Raw genomic sequence first — 15,458 nt, forward strand, 5'->3', positions numbered from 1 at the left:
ATATTATTAATTAAAAAGCTGATAAATCATGATGTGTTATTCTGGATAAAGCTCGCTGTATATTATATAAAGCTGGTGAAATTATTCCTGCTCTGACCAGCTGCAACATTAGCTGTGCTCACACATTCATGCATAATTATAATGCAGTGATCAATATCATTCTGAAACGAGCCATTTTGCATAATTAGTTTGTGCTTGGTTGCGTTTGATGATAATACTTAATTCCTTTATGTTAGATTTTGAATGCAGGGTTTTTACATGTATTTTTACACGTATTTCACATTTTATATGAATATTTCCACGGAATTGCCACTTATACTGAAGTAGAATATCTGAGTTCTTCTTCCACAACTGGCTGTACTGATGACGGTGTTGGAGCAGCGGAGAGAAACTAGTTCAAGATTTAAGATTCAAGATTCAAGATTTCTTTACTGTCTTCGAGCATGACATGTCAATGAAAAATTCTGCCCCTCAAAGTTAAATCCCTTTGCAGCCATTGGTTAAGCTTTTTTCTGAGTTTTGTCGATAACAGGGTTAAAATTTAAATCACATCTAGTTTCCCTATCTTCATCTTTTTAAACTGTTTGGAATAATACCTCCTCTACAAGCACACTCTCAGTTGCACGTGACTTTTAGATCTCGGGTCATGTGCTGATCATGTGACCTGGTCGAGTTCTTGCCTGAGTTCCTTCCTGTCACTTAAGGTGGTGCTTTGATGAAGGCTGAACTGTCTTGTTGATACATCTTTTTAATGGTCCAGTGATTTTTATAAACTTAACATATGATATGATGTTGGCCAGACCAAAATAATACAGCCGTTTTCTGCAAAGATGATAAATAGTTTGTGATTGAGAGATACTGATATTTCTGCAAACTGTGTCTTTTCAACATCTTGAGCACTCCAACAGATGTTTGTGTTTCAAATGTGTAAGTCATCTGTGATTAAGACTAATTACAGAATTGGTAACTTATACTACATCCATTTGAAACTAAAATATATATAGCTGTGTCGCACTTCTCTCGTGATTGGTCACAGTGTCTCATCCAGGTCAGTGATGATCTTCATGACTGTCTGCACACTAAGGTGATCACTTGCACAGCGAGCACCCCTTAAGGAACCACAGAAGAAGAAATATGCTCGGATATGTCATGTAAAATACAGGGTGAATACGCGTTTGGATGTAAATGCATTGACCGCAGTGGTTTCGGTTAACATACTTCGTTCAGGAGCTGCAGTCAGCAGACACGCTGAGTCAACACATCCTCAACTTGTTGCTGACTTTCGCGGAGCTATTTCAGGCGCGTTTTCTTCTGCAGTCCTGAAAAACAGAAAGCAGTCAGCCGTGTGTCCTGATCTGTTTGTGATCTGTTTGTGCTTTTCACCACAGGACCCAGGAGCTGCAGTCACGAGTTCCTGACACAGTCATTTCCTGAAACCACAGCGCTTCTCTCCGGCGGGGAGGAGGACGCTGGACGTCTGCGTGTGGCGTTTTCCTCGGTGCCGACGCAGAGATGCTGTCCCTGGAGCAAGTGGAGCGGAGTTTAGAGAGTGCAGGACAGTCCCACATCCTGCAGTTCTGGTCGGAGCTGTGTGAGGAGGACAGGGACAGCTTCCTGCAGGAGCTGTCCCAGCTGGATCTGAAGGGACTGAGGGATCACTGTGAAGGGGCGGCGAGGGCTGCAGCCTGCCCGCCCGCCAGCCTGGATCAACACCTCGAGCCGGTCCCTCCAGAGTCCATCGGCAGCGTGAGGAAGAGTGACCCAAGCTCTCTGTCAGAGTGGGAGAATGAAGGTGGGTGTCCACACGGCGGGTGGAGTGATTAGAGGGGAGGAAATCTGCGAGCACTTAGAAAACTGTAGAGAAGAGGAAGATGGTGCCAGATTACTAAATAACATCATGGAGTGTGTCTCCACTCATGCACGTTTGCATTTGCTCACGTACTGTTCTGAAGTACGGTTTGAGGTACTGGTACTTTATTTGAGTATTGTATTTTATGTTACTTTATACTTGAGTACTTCTCAGAGGGAGATACTGTACTTTTTTCGGATATTTGATCACTTTCTGACACACAGCGCCGTGTTGAAGATTAAACCGGAAGTTCCCAGTTGTTTTCAAACTGTGGCCCCCTCATACCTGCCAACATGTAGGGTTTAATGTGGGAGGAGGGCGATTGTTTTTTCCAGCATGGCAAAGGTATGGCCCGCCCCACTCTGTCTCTGATTGGCTTGGTGATGTCAGACAAATATTGATCCATGCGAGTATGCGAATTATTGACCATGTAAACTGCGGAGTTTCCTGGGAGACACAAAGGTGGCACGGGGGGGGGGGGGGGGGCATGAAACACAGGAGAAGCATGGGAAAACAGGCGTGTTGGCAGACATGGACCTCTTACAAAAAGGTCTCAGGTGTTCCAGCAGTTTCACCCAACACACATCTCTCCTCTAAACTTGTCAGATGGTTCATTTTAACAACCAAAGAGGACAAATTAGCCCATATTTCACACAAACATATCTTTAAAAAATTCAAACAGGTTCAGGTATCAGGAGTGTTTTCTTCTTCTTCTTTCCTCGCACATTGATCATGTCACTGGTTTAAATTATATAAAGGCTTAATGTTATGCATAATAATATGCGTGACTGCTTTGAGTGACAGCTAGCTGCCAGGCTTCAGCAAACAGGTTTCCTTCAGCCCACCTTAGCTCCACCCACGCTCCACCTTTTCCCCGATTTTTCTGGATTAGGCAGGAGTTTGGTGGAGTCAGTCACTGCCAGGATGGAGACACAGAGCTTCATGATGGCTCTTCAGAAACCGAAGGGTGACATCCATGTTTTATACAGTTTCTCTGTGTCTTTCTTTTTTTGACAGTACTTTTATGAAGCTTTTTTAACACATGAAACAAACAGCTCCATCACACAGACAAACACACAATGGCCCCAAGTGCTAATAATACATTCAAGTAACGGCAGCAACTTTAGCATGGTGTATATGTAAGCACAGAGTAAATAGCGTACCTGAAGAAAGAACTGCGCGGCTGTGAAAATCATCACTCAGTCCCTTAACAGATGACAGTGCTTCTCATTTTCATCAGTACTTTGCATCCAATAATTTCATGTGTTTGACCAGTACATTTAAGGGCCATGCACAGTCACACAGGTTTTTGAACCACTGGCTGATCAGACATCTGCTCAGGTTGGGCTGAGCTATTCTGGTGCCTATGCCACACATACGCAGGTATTTTTGGAAACACAGCCATGTCTATGTTTTTTTCTGGTTTTTCATAGATTTTTTCCAACCATGCTTGTGTGGACAGGATCTTTTTTAGAAAGGAAGAGGAAAAACTAGACATTGGAGCAACTGAGTGAGAATAATTGCTCAAGTCAACTGACTTGTTATTCTGGGTTAGACTGAAGATATCTCCCACTGGGTGAAAAGAACTACACAACTGTCAACAAAGTGTTGGCAAATGGCTGCAAATTCGAATGGCTTGTATGGTACGTCCAAATAAAATCCACTGAACACTAAAACAATCCATTCAGCAAGTTTAAAGGAGCTATACAGTGTTTCCTGGTGTCTGCTTTCACTTGTTCACAAACTGCTCCAAACAGCACAAAGTAGCTCAGGTAGGCTGTTTATCATGGCTACAAGGTTAGCAGTGGGGCTGAACCTTTGGAATAATTCATAAACATTCCCAAGTCGGACAACAGCAACAACAAGCCTGTTTCCTGTTCTTCCCAGTGCCAGTCCCAGTGTCATTCAAGCACAGTGGTGTCCACATGTCCACACTGTGTTGAGAAGAGATCAGAGTTCCGGTTTCCAGGAAATGTAACTACAGTTACAGGATGAGTGGCCACATCACAATACTGGACAGTGTTCAGACTCCTCCAATGTGCCAGCTTTTGCTTGTTTTTAAAAATAGCTGTAAATAGGCTGAAACAGTGGTTTCCAACCTGGAACTCAGGCTAAATGTACATGTCCAGTTATCCTTGGGCAAGATATTGACCCCAAATTGCTCCCAATGCTGTGCATCGGTGTGAGTGTGTTAAAGCTCATTATAAGCATGTTGCCTAGCTACCAGGTGTGAACGGGTGAATGCAGGCTCATGTTGTAAAGCACTTTGAGTGGTCAGAAGGGGACCACTGATCTAAATCATTCAAAAAGCTCACCTCCTTATTCTACTGAAAAACTCTGCCACAGCATAAGAAACTATCATGTTAAAGGTTAAATGGCAGCTTGTCAAGTTTTATGAAAGGCGTCATTTATACTGTATGACAAAAGGTGTAGTGTGCTATGCTGCTCATGTTACCACTCTATTTTGACAGGGCTGTTGCAAATCTCAGAGAACCGAGTTGGAGTCCTGCTCTTGGCTGGTGGTCAGGGGACCCGTCTTGGCGTTCAGTATCCCAAAGGAATGTATAATGTTGGCCTACCAAGCGGCAAAACCATGTATCAAATCCAGGCAGAGCGTATTCACAAAATCCAGAAGCTGTCGGACTCAAAGCATGGCTCAAAATGCACCATACCATGGTAAGATGATGAGATGGACCTTTCTGCGCCACTCTGCCCACGCGTAGGCTCATTCTAACATGAGCCTTATTGAGCACAAGGTGATATAAACTCACAGATATCTGATTATAATACACTATAAAACCTCAGAATCACAGCTGCTGTTAAAACTGGCATTAGGTGATTTTTGCCCTTTAGGGAGATGGCAGCAGGGAGTTATAGTCCACGTATACTGTGAAATACAGAGAGATTTCCCTGGCACTGTTGGGCTTAATCCAGATTGTTTGGCGAGAGTCTTGAATGTAACAATAAATGTAAAAACCCTACACAGCAGCTTTAAGTAAAGGATCTGAATACTTCTTCCATCATTGTATATAACACAGCAAATATTTCCAGCTTTTCTCATTGCTTTCAAGTGACCGTTTCCAAGCAGTCCTGACTCATTGGATTTTGTTAGGTACTTACAACAAGCCTGACTGTGCACATGTTTTTCTCTGGGATGCAATAAATGTTCTTTTACCTTTCAACTCATATGCTGTTTTGGAGCCATTTCATCCATGAAGTAAACAAGGCTGTCTGTGTCTGGGTCAGTGCGCTCTGCTCACAGGCAGAGCAGAGCAAAGTCTCAGGGGGCAGAGCAGATGTAGTAACATTGAAGCAATGCCTGGAAAATTATTTTAATTTTTTGTTTTAATATTTACATTTTCAAGCTCTGGCCAATCAGGCAACTGGCTGACTGTGTTTTCTGGCCTAATGTAGCTTTGTATTGGCCCATCAGGCATTCCTTATTTTTGGATCCTGCATTTTAAACCTCTTGTCTGTACTATTGCAACTATTCAGGTACATAATGACCAGTGAGTTCACTCTGACTCCCACTGAGAAGTTCTTCAAGGAAAACAACTACTTTGGTCTGGAGCCATCAAACGTTGTTATGTTTGAGCAAAGGATGATCCCGGCAGTGACCTTTGAAGGAAAGGTCATCCTGCAGGGTAAAGGGAAGATAGCCATGGCCCCAGGTTGGTGCACATCAGCTCCATCAGAGGATCCACACACAAATATCTGTGAAATCACCACTGTGTTACTGTGTTCAGGATAGTTTGAGATAATGAGCCAGGTTTCGAAACCTCTCCACCCTCTTTCAGATGGTAATGGTGGTCTCTATCAGGCATTGGTGGACAACAAGGTGCTGGAGGACATGAAGAAGAGAGGAGTGGAGTACCTGCATGTGTACTGTGTGGACAACATCCTGGTGAAGATGGCAGACCCTGTGTTCATTGGCTTCTGTGTGAGCAAAGGAGCTGACTGTGGAGCCAAGGTAGAGTCATTCAAGAGCTATAAAATTTGTGTTCTTTCTTTGTGAGAGTTAGATGAGTAGATTGATATCTCATGTCTGTGCGTTAAATACAGAGCTAGAGTAGGGATGTGTCCTTTTTATGTTACTGTTTGTGTACAGATTAAACAAAACAGTGTTTGTAGGTGAGGTCTTGAACTGTGGACACAGACGGGCTAGCTGTTTCCCCCTGCTTAATGCTAAGCTAGGCTAACCATATGCAGACTTCAACATTGTACTGAACACACAGACATGAAAATGAACTCACTCTCTGAAAAGAAGCAAATGAGCAATTATATTCTAATTATTTTATAAACTAAACAGTTAGGGCTTCCACTGCGAGTGAACTATACACAGACCCCAGCTCTGTGTGCGCTCATCATATTCACCTTTAAAAACCATCATGTGCTCTGCTGAGAGATGACATTCAATCAGTCATAACTAATAAGATCCACGTCTGCTCTGTTTCTCAAAATGGACATATTGGCTCTACTAACAGCTAGGAGAATGAAATATTATAGTAGAGGCAGAACTGTGCATACAGAATGCCAAAACACATGTTACATCCCGTGGCGCACAAAACACAATTTGATCTATGTTGTAATAATTAATCTGAAAGTAAGAAATAAATTAAATTAAAAAAGGAGTAAAAGTCCAAATTGTGCCTGCTGTTTTTGTCTGACCTCTCACCTCTATGATGTGTCAGGTGGTGGAGAAGGCCTACGCCACAGAGCCAGTGGGTGTGGTTTGCAGGGTGCAGGGCGTCTCCCAGGTGGTGGAGTACAGTGAGATCCAACCAGAGACGGCTGAGCTCCGGGGACCTGGAGGAGAGTTGGTGTACAGTGCTGGAAACATCTGTAATCACTTCTTCACCAGGGCTTTTCTGCAGGATATAGCAGAGTAAGAGCCTTGACTGTCACATATGTGTTGGTAGAATCCCTCTGACAGCACAGCATGGGAGGCAAAGTTCAACAGGACATGTCCATATCTGGATGTTAGGGTATGTTTTTTCAAAGTTAAACCTGCAATAACAGATCTTTTGGCCACTTGGAGCAGAGGAATCCAGCTGTAAACACAACACTGACGTACAGTATTATATTGATATAGTAAACAATCAAATTATTGACAAATCTAGCAGATACAGAGAAACATAAGTACTCATTAGCAGCCCTGTTTCTGACTGATCAACTAACCAAATACCCCAAAGGGCACCGAATGTGGATTAATGTGCAGCTGAAAGTAGTTCACAGTGCACTATTTGCTCCTATCTGAGTAATACCTCATAAAAACTATAGAAAATGATTAAGCTGCTTTAATAAATGAAAAGACATATTTTGGATTCGTTTTCACCTTGAAAAGAAACCAATGGGCTTAGGGCTGAGAAGCATACAACTGCGAGGTGGTAGTTTTTGTAGATATTCATGGTGCCAGCAGACGATTCTGAATGATGACCACCATCAGGCCAAAGTTTGCACTTTATTTAACACTTCTGTCCAAAATAAGTTGTCTCAAAGGCTACAAAAAATCTCCAAGATTTCAGTGACACAGCTGTGGAAATTCATGGCCCTCAGAGGTAAACCATATATATAATCTGCCTATGTCCTTCTGTTGTTGAGTCCTATAAAAAGCGCTTTTGATGTCTGACTGTTTTTTCATCTTCCAGGAAATTCGTAGGCCAACTGAAACAACATGTTGCAACCAAGAAAGTGCCCTATGTGGACACATGTGGCAATCATGTCAAACCCACCAAACCCAATGGCATAAAGATGGAAAAATTTGTTTTTGATGTATTTCCTTTCTCAAGGTATTGTGGGTTTGGCTATCGACATCTGCTGGTTTACTCAAGATAAAATGACAGAGGTCATAACAGAGTGTCCGTACAACTAATGAAATACTTGCTTTCTGTCTTTGGAAGGAGCTTTGTTGTGTTTGAGGTTGTGCGGGAGGATGAGTTTTCCCCACTGAAAAATGCAGATGGAGCAGCCACAGACAGTCCCACCACCGCCAGAAACTCTTTGCTGGCTCAACACTGCCGCTGGGCCACGGCTGCAAGAGCCACGCTGTTGGATGAACACGGCAATACTCTTCCTCCTACAGCCAGGTCAGAGGAAAATGTTCCTATGTACACGCTGCAGCAGCAGATAATGTCAAAACCTGAACCCTAACTGTGGTTAAATGTGTAACAAAAAGGTTCTCTAAGTTGGCGGGAACAGAACAGACCTTGTGACGTGTCTGAGCAGCAAAAGCAAAGGTGGAGCCAATAATATTAATGAAAAATGTCCACTGTGAGAAAGTAAATTTTATTTAGTCTACATCAGGCATGTCAAAACTATTGCATCAATGGCCATGTGACTGCAGGATTTTGTTCCGACCCAATTTCATTTACCAAGTCTGAGAATGGGTTAAAATTGAAAATATACAGCAGTGTACTGTGGCATTCAAGAACAGGTTACTGTTTTCTGCCCATATTAGCCTTGAAGAGATTCTTTCCTAATGGAACAACGCTAAGAAATGGGGGACAGAATCCACAGTATTTGTTCTGTGAAAACATATTTTCTGAAATTGAACAGAAGGTAATGAAGACAGCTTCCAAATTTACAGTCTTTTGAGAACAGAATTCCCTCTATGGAAAGGGGAGATGATCAGAGTAACCAGCGACCCTTTCATTGTGCATGTAGCCTTCTGGGTGTTGTGTTAGGATAGACTGAAAAAATCTGAACCTATCCTTGAAATCTAAATGTGTGTGTTTTTCCACCCAGTGTGTCAGCAGGGGACAATCCTCCAGCACAATGTGAGATTTCACCACTGGTCTCCTACTTTGGAGAGGTGAGGACATTGATGTTGTGCCCACAGATCCATATAAATCATTAAGGATATTGGACAAAAGTTTCACCTCATAGAAACAGGTCAAATCTAATTGTTGGCCGTCCCATGACTAAACAAAGCTTTCCCAGTTTGAATTTAAATCATTTTGCACAATGACTATACAGCCATTATTTTCTGTCTTATCTTAAGAATTACAGTATCCCTTCCTCTGACAAAATACAGTGCTGCTAACTTCCATCTCACTTCCTCTGCCAGGGGCTGGAGGAACTGCTGAAGGGAAAGACACTGCCTACTCCCTTCATTCTGGATGAAAAAATGGCCAAAGAGCTGCAGGCTCAGTAACATTTTTCTGATGCAGCAGAGATTCCAGCACAGTGGAGCACAGAATGGCAACAAGATAATCACAGAAAACTGGCATTTTGTGCATCTCATGTAATTGTCTTTTTGTTGAGGAAGAGCTTGAAAACATGACAAATAAGGGACTAGCAATGAGTTTAAAGAATTTATATGAACTTTCTTTTGTTTTACACCTAACAAAAACAAATTTCCAAATACATCAATATGTGTCCTCTCCCATTCTTTCCAGTAAATTCATTCTACTCTACTACCTCTTTAACTTAGAGTTCATTTTCATTTTCAGCTGTTTCAGGATAAGTACCTAAGATAAGAAGTACAATTAACTGGGTATTAACCAGGGTTATCCTTTGAGGAATCTTTCCTTCACAACACTATCTAGTATACAGTATACTAAGTCTCCGTAAGATATAGAAAAGCTTGTGCAGCTTCCTCAGAACATACTAGCTTGTCATCTGTTTTGATCAATTTCCTGCACATACAGCTCATTAAAAAAAAGGGGGGAAAATTGGATCCTCCTGCTTTTCTTGGAAACACCCGCCCTCTGCCTCTGATTGGCCTGCCATGATATTCTTACCCTAACCCTAACCAATGTCAATCCAATGACTCTTATTTAAGGAGTCCAACCAATAAAGGCAGCCAATCAGAGGCAGAGCATGGCGGGTCAAGTCAAGAAGGGATCCATAATAAGGCAAATATGAATAATGAAGCATGGAACATTTACGGTGATAAACGTAGATGGGGCTAAATTAGCACGACTTAAGACAAAAATTGCACTCATGTAGAGTTCAACAACTATTTCATTTAGGAATGCCATGAAAGTAACATGAGTTAAATTAGAGTATCCTGGCATTCCTACAATACACCGATTATTCTTACAGATAAACTATTACTATTGTGTATCGGTATGAAAAAATGTGTATTTTCTCTCTGTTATTCCATCAGCCTCTTTGTTCATCCTGGTGAGGTGAAATAATGTGTGTTTACATGCCAGCATCCACACAGCACAGCACCTCATAGGCTGTTCATCTCGAATAGTCCTCGCAGCCGTCTTATCCTGGCCTGCCTTGTGACCGATGCCAGCCAATCACAGCTGAGGCTGTACAGTGATGACAACAAAAAAAACATCAAACCGAAGCGGACGGTTCATATTGCGCTTTAACCGTGAACTCTTGTTTACTGTCGCTATTAAAGTATTTGCAATAAGCTTAATTTTAAATATTGTATTTTTCAACCTTAACATAATTCAGGGTTTGGCTTAGTCACGGGGAGATGAACGCCGCAGGGTAGCGCGGACGGTCGCAACATAACGATAATCGCTAATTCTGACGACATCAACGTTGGCTAGCTCCCCGACAGGACGGTTCTTACTGTTGCACGAACGTTAAAATTAATAGTTACATTTTGCGCGCTGGGTATCATTTTATTACTGGCTAGTAGCTAGCTAAGACCACACGGTGACTGTCCTGCCAGCGAGTTCTGTCAGTCTGAACATCTGAACACAGTCTAACGTTTGGTCCGTTGCGATGGATGCTCTAACATGCTAGGACCATGTTCAAAAATGTTTTTGGCTCTGGGTTTCTGGTAAGAACAGCTCATGTGATTCTGACATGGGTCATAACGTTGATACTCTTCCTACATGATACAGGTAAGCCTGTTAAATGTAGTTTCATGATAACATATGATAGAATTGCATTGTGTGTAGCTGTAGGCTCATAGTAATATGTGATATGTGGAATGACAAGCTAACGCTAATTGTTGATGGGACGTTATGATTACACACTGTTTGTATCGATGTTTGCTGAGGACTGAAGCCATGATCCCGTCCAGGCACTTCCACCATTAGTAGCTAAGATGTGAGAAATAAACTTAGCCCCTGGGTCTCGACCGAGCCCGTCGACTTGAACCGGTCTCCTGTGTGTTTTGGTTGAAGAGCTGAGGAAGCAGGAGGAGACCGGCCAGCTCGTCCAGCCTGTGCTCTTCGTGTTGCTGGTGCTGGTGTCGGTGCTGCTCTATTTCGCTGTTTCTCTGATGGATCCAGGCTTCATCCTGTCTGAAGATAGCGATTTACAGGTAATTAATCATCTTAATGCATATATCTCCATATCATTACGCATAATGAAAATCTGTGGTTGGTGTCATGATTCAAAGAAGCAGTTGTCACGATGACTGGGACTATCAGCCCACTGTATAATATTTGTAAAGGCAGTTGAGTAGTAAAAATGTCTGGGATGCGTGTGTTAGGATACTGCTGTGTAAATGATCGGGCCCTGACCTGAGCGACATCTAGTTTAACTGTTTCCTGCTTCTTCCTGGCATTGCAGATGCATTGTGTGGCTGTGCAGGTGTTACATGTATTTGATGCATTGCAGGTTTGCAGTCAATCAGTTTCTATGCCATGGAAGTGACATAGGCATATAAGATGTGATCCAACCTTGTAACTGTAACACAGTATCTTGTACATGGAGAGTGCATAAGTGTTTAGCTACTTCATTTAATTAGCCAGTGAAAGATTGAGCCACACCGTACCATACTCTGATGAACAGCTTGTGATGAAGAGTATGTGTAGGAGTATCTGTACATCAGAGCTGTGGGAAAAACAACCTAATTTCGATGGTGGGATACTGGGTTTGTGGGAATGCAAATGATAAGTGAGCACACTCAGGTCATGGCAAATGCTTGAACTGAAAATGGCCAGTGGCTTCCCTGACCAGTTTGTCCTGTGTGTTGTGCCAGTTCACGCTGGGAGTGACTGAGGAGCAGCAGGACATGATCCCACCCACCACCAAATCCCTGCGACAGCGCCGCTGTGGCCACTGTCTGCTGCAGGTGAGAAGCCCGCCATGTCAGCACGCTGCCATGGGCCTGTGTGGCATGTGGGACACTTTCATGCGGGTTAACACAATTAGGAAAAGAGATGAAGCAAAAGAGTTGCAAAGTCTGCTGACATATTTATCCCCACATGTACATGTGTAAGTTATTTTGGATAGCAGAAAAAAATAATTTTTAAAAAACGTTGTTTTTGGTAGATTTCTATGCTTGAGTTCAGTGTTCCAGCATGATGTATTGAGTTTGAAGTTCACGTAGGAAACAGTAGTTTGACAAAAAAAGTAAACTCAAGGTCCACTTACTAGCTTTCTTCAGGGCTTTCAACTGTAGCTCACAGATGGCGCAGAACATTTGTTCAGTATGGAACGTAAGTCATGTGTTAGAGTGAGAAGTGATATCACAGGAAGATCAGGTAAGGACTGTCAGATGTGGCAGAGGACCTTGAGTTAAGCCACTGTTTTTTGTTTTTTTTGGGGGGGGCTGTTGGAGTGATTGATTGTCTGTGGACATGGTGTTTGTGGGGCCAGAGCAGCTCTCAGGCTGAAATGTGACACTTAAAGTTCTACAGTACTCGGGGATCCCTCAGTCGTATAGAATAACAGATGGGTAGCCAAGCAACAAAGCCAGCAACAAATGGAGATGCATGTTCACGTCCCTTTTAGATGGTGAAAGCCTAGTCTCGCATCACCAGACCTACTCCACACTTTGTTTTAGCTCTGTGCCAGTACTGGAGAAAGTCAAGGCCTGATTTCTAAGATAAGATAGATAAGATAAGGTAAGATACTTTATTAATCCCCAGCTGGGGAAATTCGGTTGTTACAGGCAGCAGGTAATGGCAGTTGCAAAAAATAGCAATAGAAATAGAGAAATACAAGATACAAAATCCAAAATAAAAGTGGATTATAAATATGTACAATTATACAAAGGGCCTAGTACCTAGTACCATCTTTGCCTACAAAAACGTACCAGCCTGCCAGTGATACCTGGCAGCAGAAACAGGCATAAGGTTTTGCATTGCAGCTTTAACCCTACTATGAAAAAGGAAAACACAAAATAGGAACCTGGTATCACTCTCAAATTGATTGACAAGTATTTCTTCATACAGACTAATGCAAGACAACAACTAAATCTAATCTAGATCTAATGTTTTCTGACAGAAAGAGAGAAAAGCCTTGTTTATGTATAGGGCATCATTTCACCGTAAACCTAAAGAAAGAAAGCCACATACATTATAGCAGAAAAATCTTAACTCATGGTCACAGTCTGTGAATGTTATGTGAATGTTCACTATTTAAATAGCTTATCATTCCTTCAGTTTCAACTAATCAACTGTTTATCAGGTGTATTCTGTAGCCTCATAATGGCCTCTTGGGTCAAAGTTGTTCCTATTTTGATTTTCCAAAATAAAAGATTTCACTACACAAAAATAGGGAAAAAGTTGTAATGATATTTCTGTTCCAAATATCACAATTGAAGATTTTTAAGATGCTTTCCGAAACGATCAGATGTATTTCCATGTTTTTCTTAGCATGCAGCTTTTTCCTGCTCTCTGTGTGTTCACACAGAGGAACAGAACAGAGAGTACTGGGAAGAGAATTACAGAAACATAGACCCACACAGTCTTCATTGGAAATGTGTTCTGTGGCTCGGGGAACGTCTACAGCCTCAGAAATCTCATTACAGCTTGTTTTCCGCTGCTATGTTTTGCATGCTACAGGTCAAAATCAAAACCGGGTCAACCTGATACTACCTTTCCACATACCATCAATTTGTGTTTTTGTAATAATGTTTTTATTTATGCTTACTCTAAATACAATCATTACTATTTATTCCAAGCAGCAGCCAATGAGATCAAAGCACTGCCAGACGTGTCAGCACTGTGTCCGGCGTTACGACCATCACTGCCCCTGGATTGAGAACTGTGTTGGCGAGAGGAACCACCGCTGGTTTGTGCTTTACCTGGCTGTACAGCTGCTGGTGCTGCTGTGGGGGCTGCACATTGCTTGGTGAGTGTAACGCTGTCACCAAATTATTTCTGCTGCAGCCGCAGCGCTGAAAGCAGACTGATTCTTTCCCGCTTGTCTCCTCAGGACGGGCTTTAATTATGCGCCCACCTGGCAGCTGTGGCTGCGTACAAACGGCATGCTGCTGGCCGTGGCCGTGCTGGTGGCTCTGCTCTCACTGATCGTGCTCCTCCTGCTCGGCTCCCACCTCTACCTGGTTTCTCTCAACACCACCACCTGGGAGTTCATGTCACGCCACCGCATCTCCTACTTAAAGCACTGCGGCGCAGATGAAAACCCCTTCGACCGCGGCACCTTCCACAACCTTTGGGGTTTCTTCTGCGTGTGGGGCACGGTGGTGTGGGAACAGGTGTACTTCAGGGAGGGCAGCGACCAGGTCTAGGAGATTGTGACAAGCATTAACAGACTGTAAAGACTGTATTTTATTCATGAACAACCTTTCTGAATTTAGGAATCACCCACTTGACCACAAATTTGCAATATAAACTATCCTTATGTGCGGTTTACCTTTGTAACTCTACAACATTTCCCTCCTTTAACACGTCTCCTCTTAGTGGTTCAGCTGCTTACTCATGTTGTCTTGTTATGTAGTTGCAGTCCACGTTTCCTGTTTTTTCCCCTCCCCTCCCTAAGTGGCTGTCAACAGGCTAAAAGGTGTCTTGTGTCCCCTCAGAATGAGGCACCTACTCTTAGTTACCATCTCTTTGTGGACAAGTTACCAGCACGAGTCCTTATTCTAACAATTGTTTACAACCATTGAAGTGTACCATTTCTCTGGCACAGGCAATCATCCACATCGTCTGCAGGCACTTTACTGACTAATTTTAAGGCGCTGAGTGAAGCCAGTTTAAAAGCCCTGTTGATTCAAGCGTGGTCTGTTTGTGCACCCACTTCCCACTTGACCCTCACTCCTGCATCCTCCACTGAATCATTTATGTGGGCAGTAATTACATGTTTGAAGAACTTCTGTTCTCACGATGACACCTGACTGATGGACTGTTAATTAACTCTGATGTTTACTTTTAATACATGTCAAATATACATTAACCAGATCCTGATGAACAAGTTGGAGAGTTAAAAAAATGCTCCATCAGCTTTGTCTAAAAAAGCTGTTAGTTGAAGTGAGAGATGACAAATTACAATGTTACTAAATATGAACATTTTGAAATATGATGGTGTGTGAAACTTTCAATGGACAGCATTTCAAGCTATTTTATATTGTATATAATTCTTAAGCTATTTTGAACCAGAAAATGTCTTTAGATTTTTCTATCACTGTTTTCTTTGAGTAACTGGAGGAATACTGTGGAACAGTAGTGAAGACTAGGTAGAGAGCTTTGAGTGCAATACATTGTTTGGTATTTCCATTTGAGCTTTTCCTTGTGCAATAGTAACTTTGTAAGACAGCAATAAATGTGGTGTTGAATATAATGTACAGCAGTAGTGTTGGACAAAATGCAAATGACCTCCAGTTGGACTGTGTCATTGTCAGGGAGAGCTCTGGTTTATATGAATTAACATTTAATTCATGTTGTGTACTTCTGAATCATATGCAATACTGTCATGCAATGTTTTTTACTACTTTGAAATG

The 15,458-nt window shown here is 42.4% G+C and overlaps 2 protein-coding genes across 2 annotated transcripts; both read left to right on the plus strand.

The window, feature by feature from the left end:
- The first annotated feature begins 1,386 nt into the window (after window positions 1-1,386).
- On the plus strand, window positions 1,387-9,209 carry uap1l1 (UDP-N-acetylglucosamine pyrophosphorylase 1, like 1). Its single transcript, XM_041960587.1, has 9 exons — window positions 1,387-1,792; window positions 4,321-4,525; window positions 5,345-5,520; window positions 5,647-5,819; window positions 6,541-6,734; window positions 7,498-7,638; window positions 7,750-7,935; window positions 8,594-8,660; window positions 8,916-9,209. Exons 1-9 carry the CDS (start codon window positions 1,513-1,515, stop codon window positions 9,000-9,002), a joined length of 1,509 nt encoding a protein of 502 aa, XP_041816521.1. The 5' UTR covers window positions 1,387-1,512; the 3' UTR covers window positions 9,003-9,209.
- Window positions 9,210-9,413: 204 nt separating this feature from the next.
- Window positions 9,414-15,431, plus strand: zdhhc12b (zinc finger DHHC-type palmitoyltransferase 12b). The gene is made up of 5 exons (XM_041960588.1): window positions 9,414-10,662; window positions 10,948-11,087; window positions 11,751-11,843; window positions 13,683-13,849; window positions 13,934-15,431. Exons 1-5 carry the CDS (start codon window positions 10,566-10,568, stop codon window positions 14,247-14,249), a joined length of 813 nt encoding a protein of 270 aa, XP_041816522.1. The 5' UTR covers window positions 9,414-10,565; the 3' UTR covers window positions 14,250-15,431.
- The last annotated feature ends 27 nt before the right edge of the window (window positions 15,432-15,458 follow it).

This window comes from Chelmon rostratus, chromosome 19 (genome assembly GCF_017976325.1).
Source record: "Chelmon rostratus isolate fCheRos1 chromosome 19, fCheRos1.pri, whole genome shotgun sequence".
Lineage (NCBI taxonomy): Eukaryota > Metazoa > Chordata > Actinopteri > Chaetodontiformes > Chaetodontidae > Chelmon > Chelmon rostratus.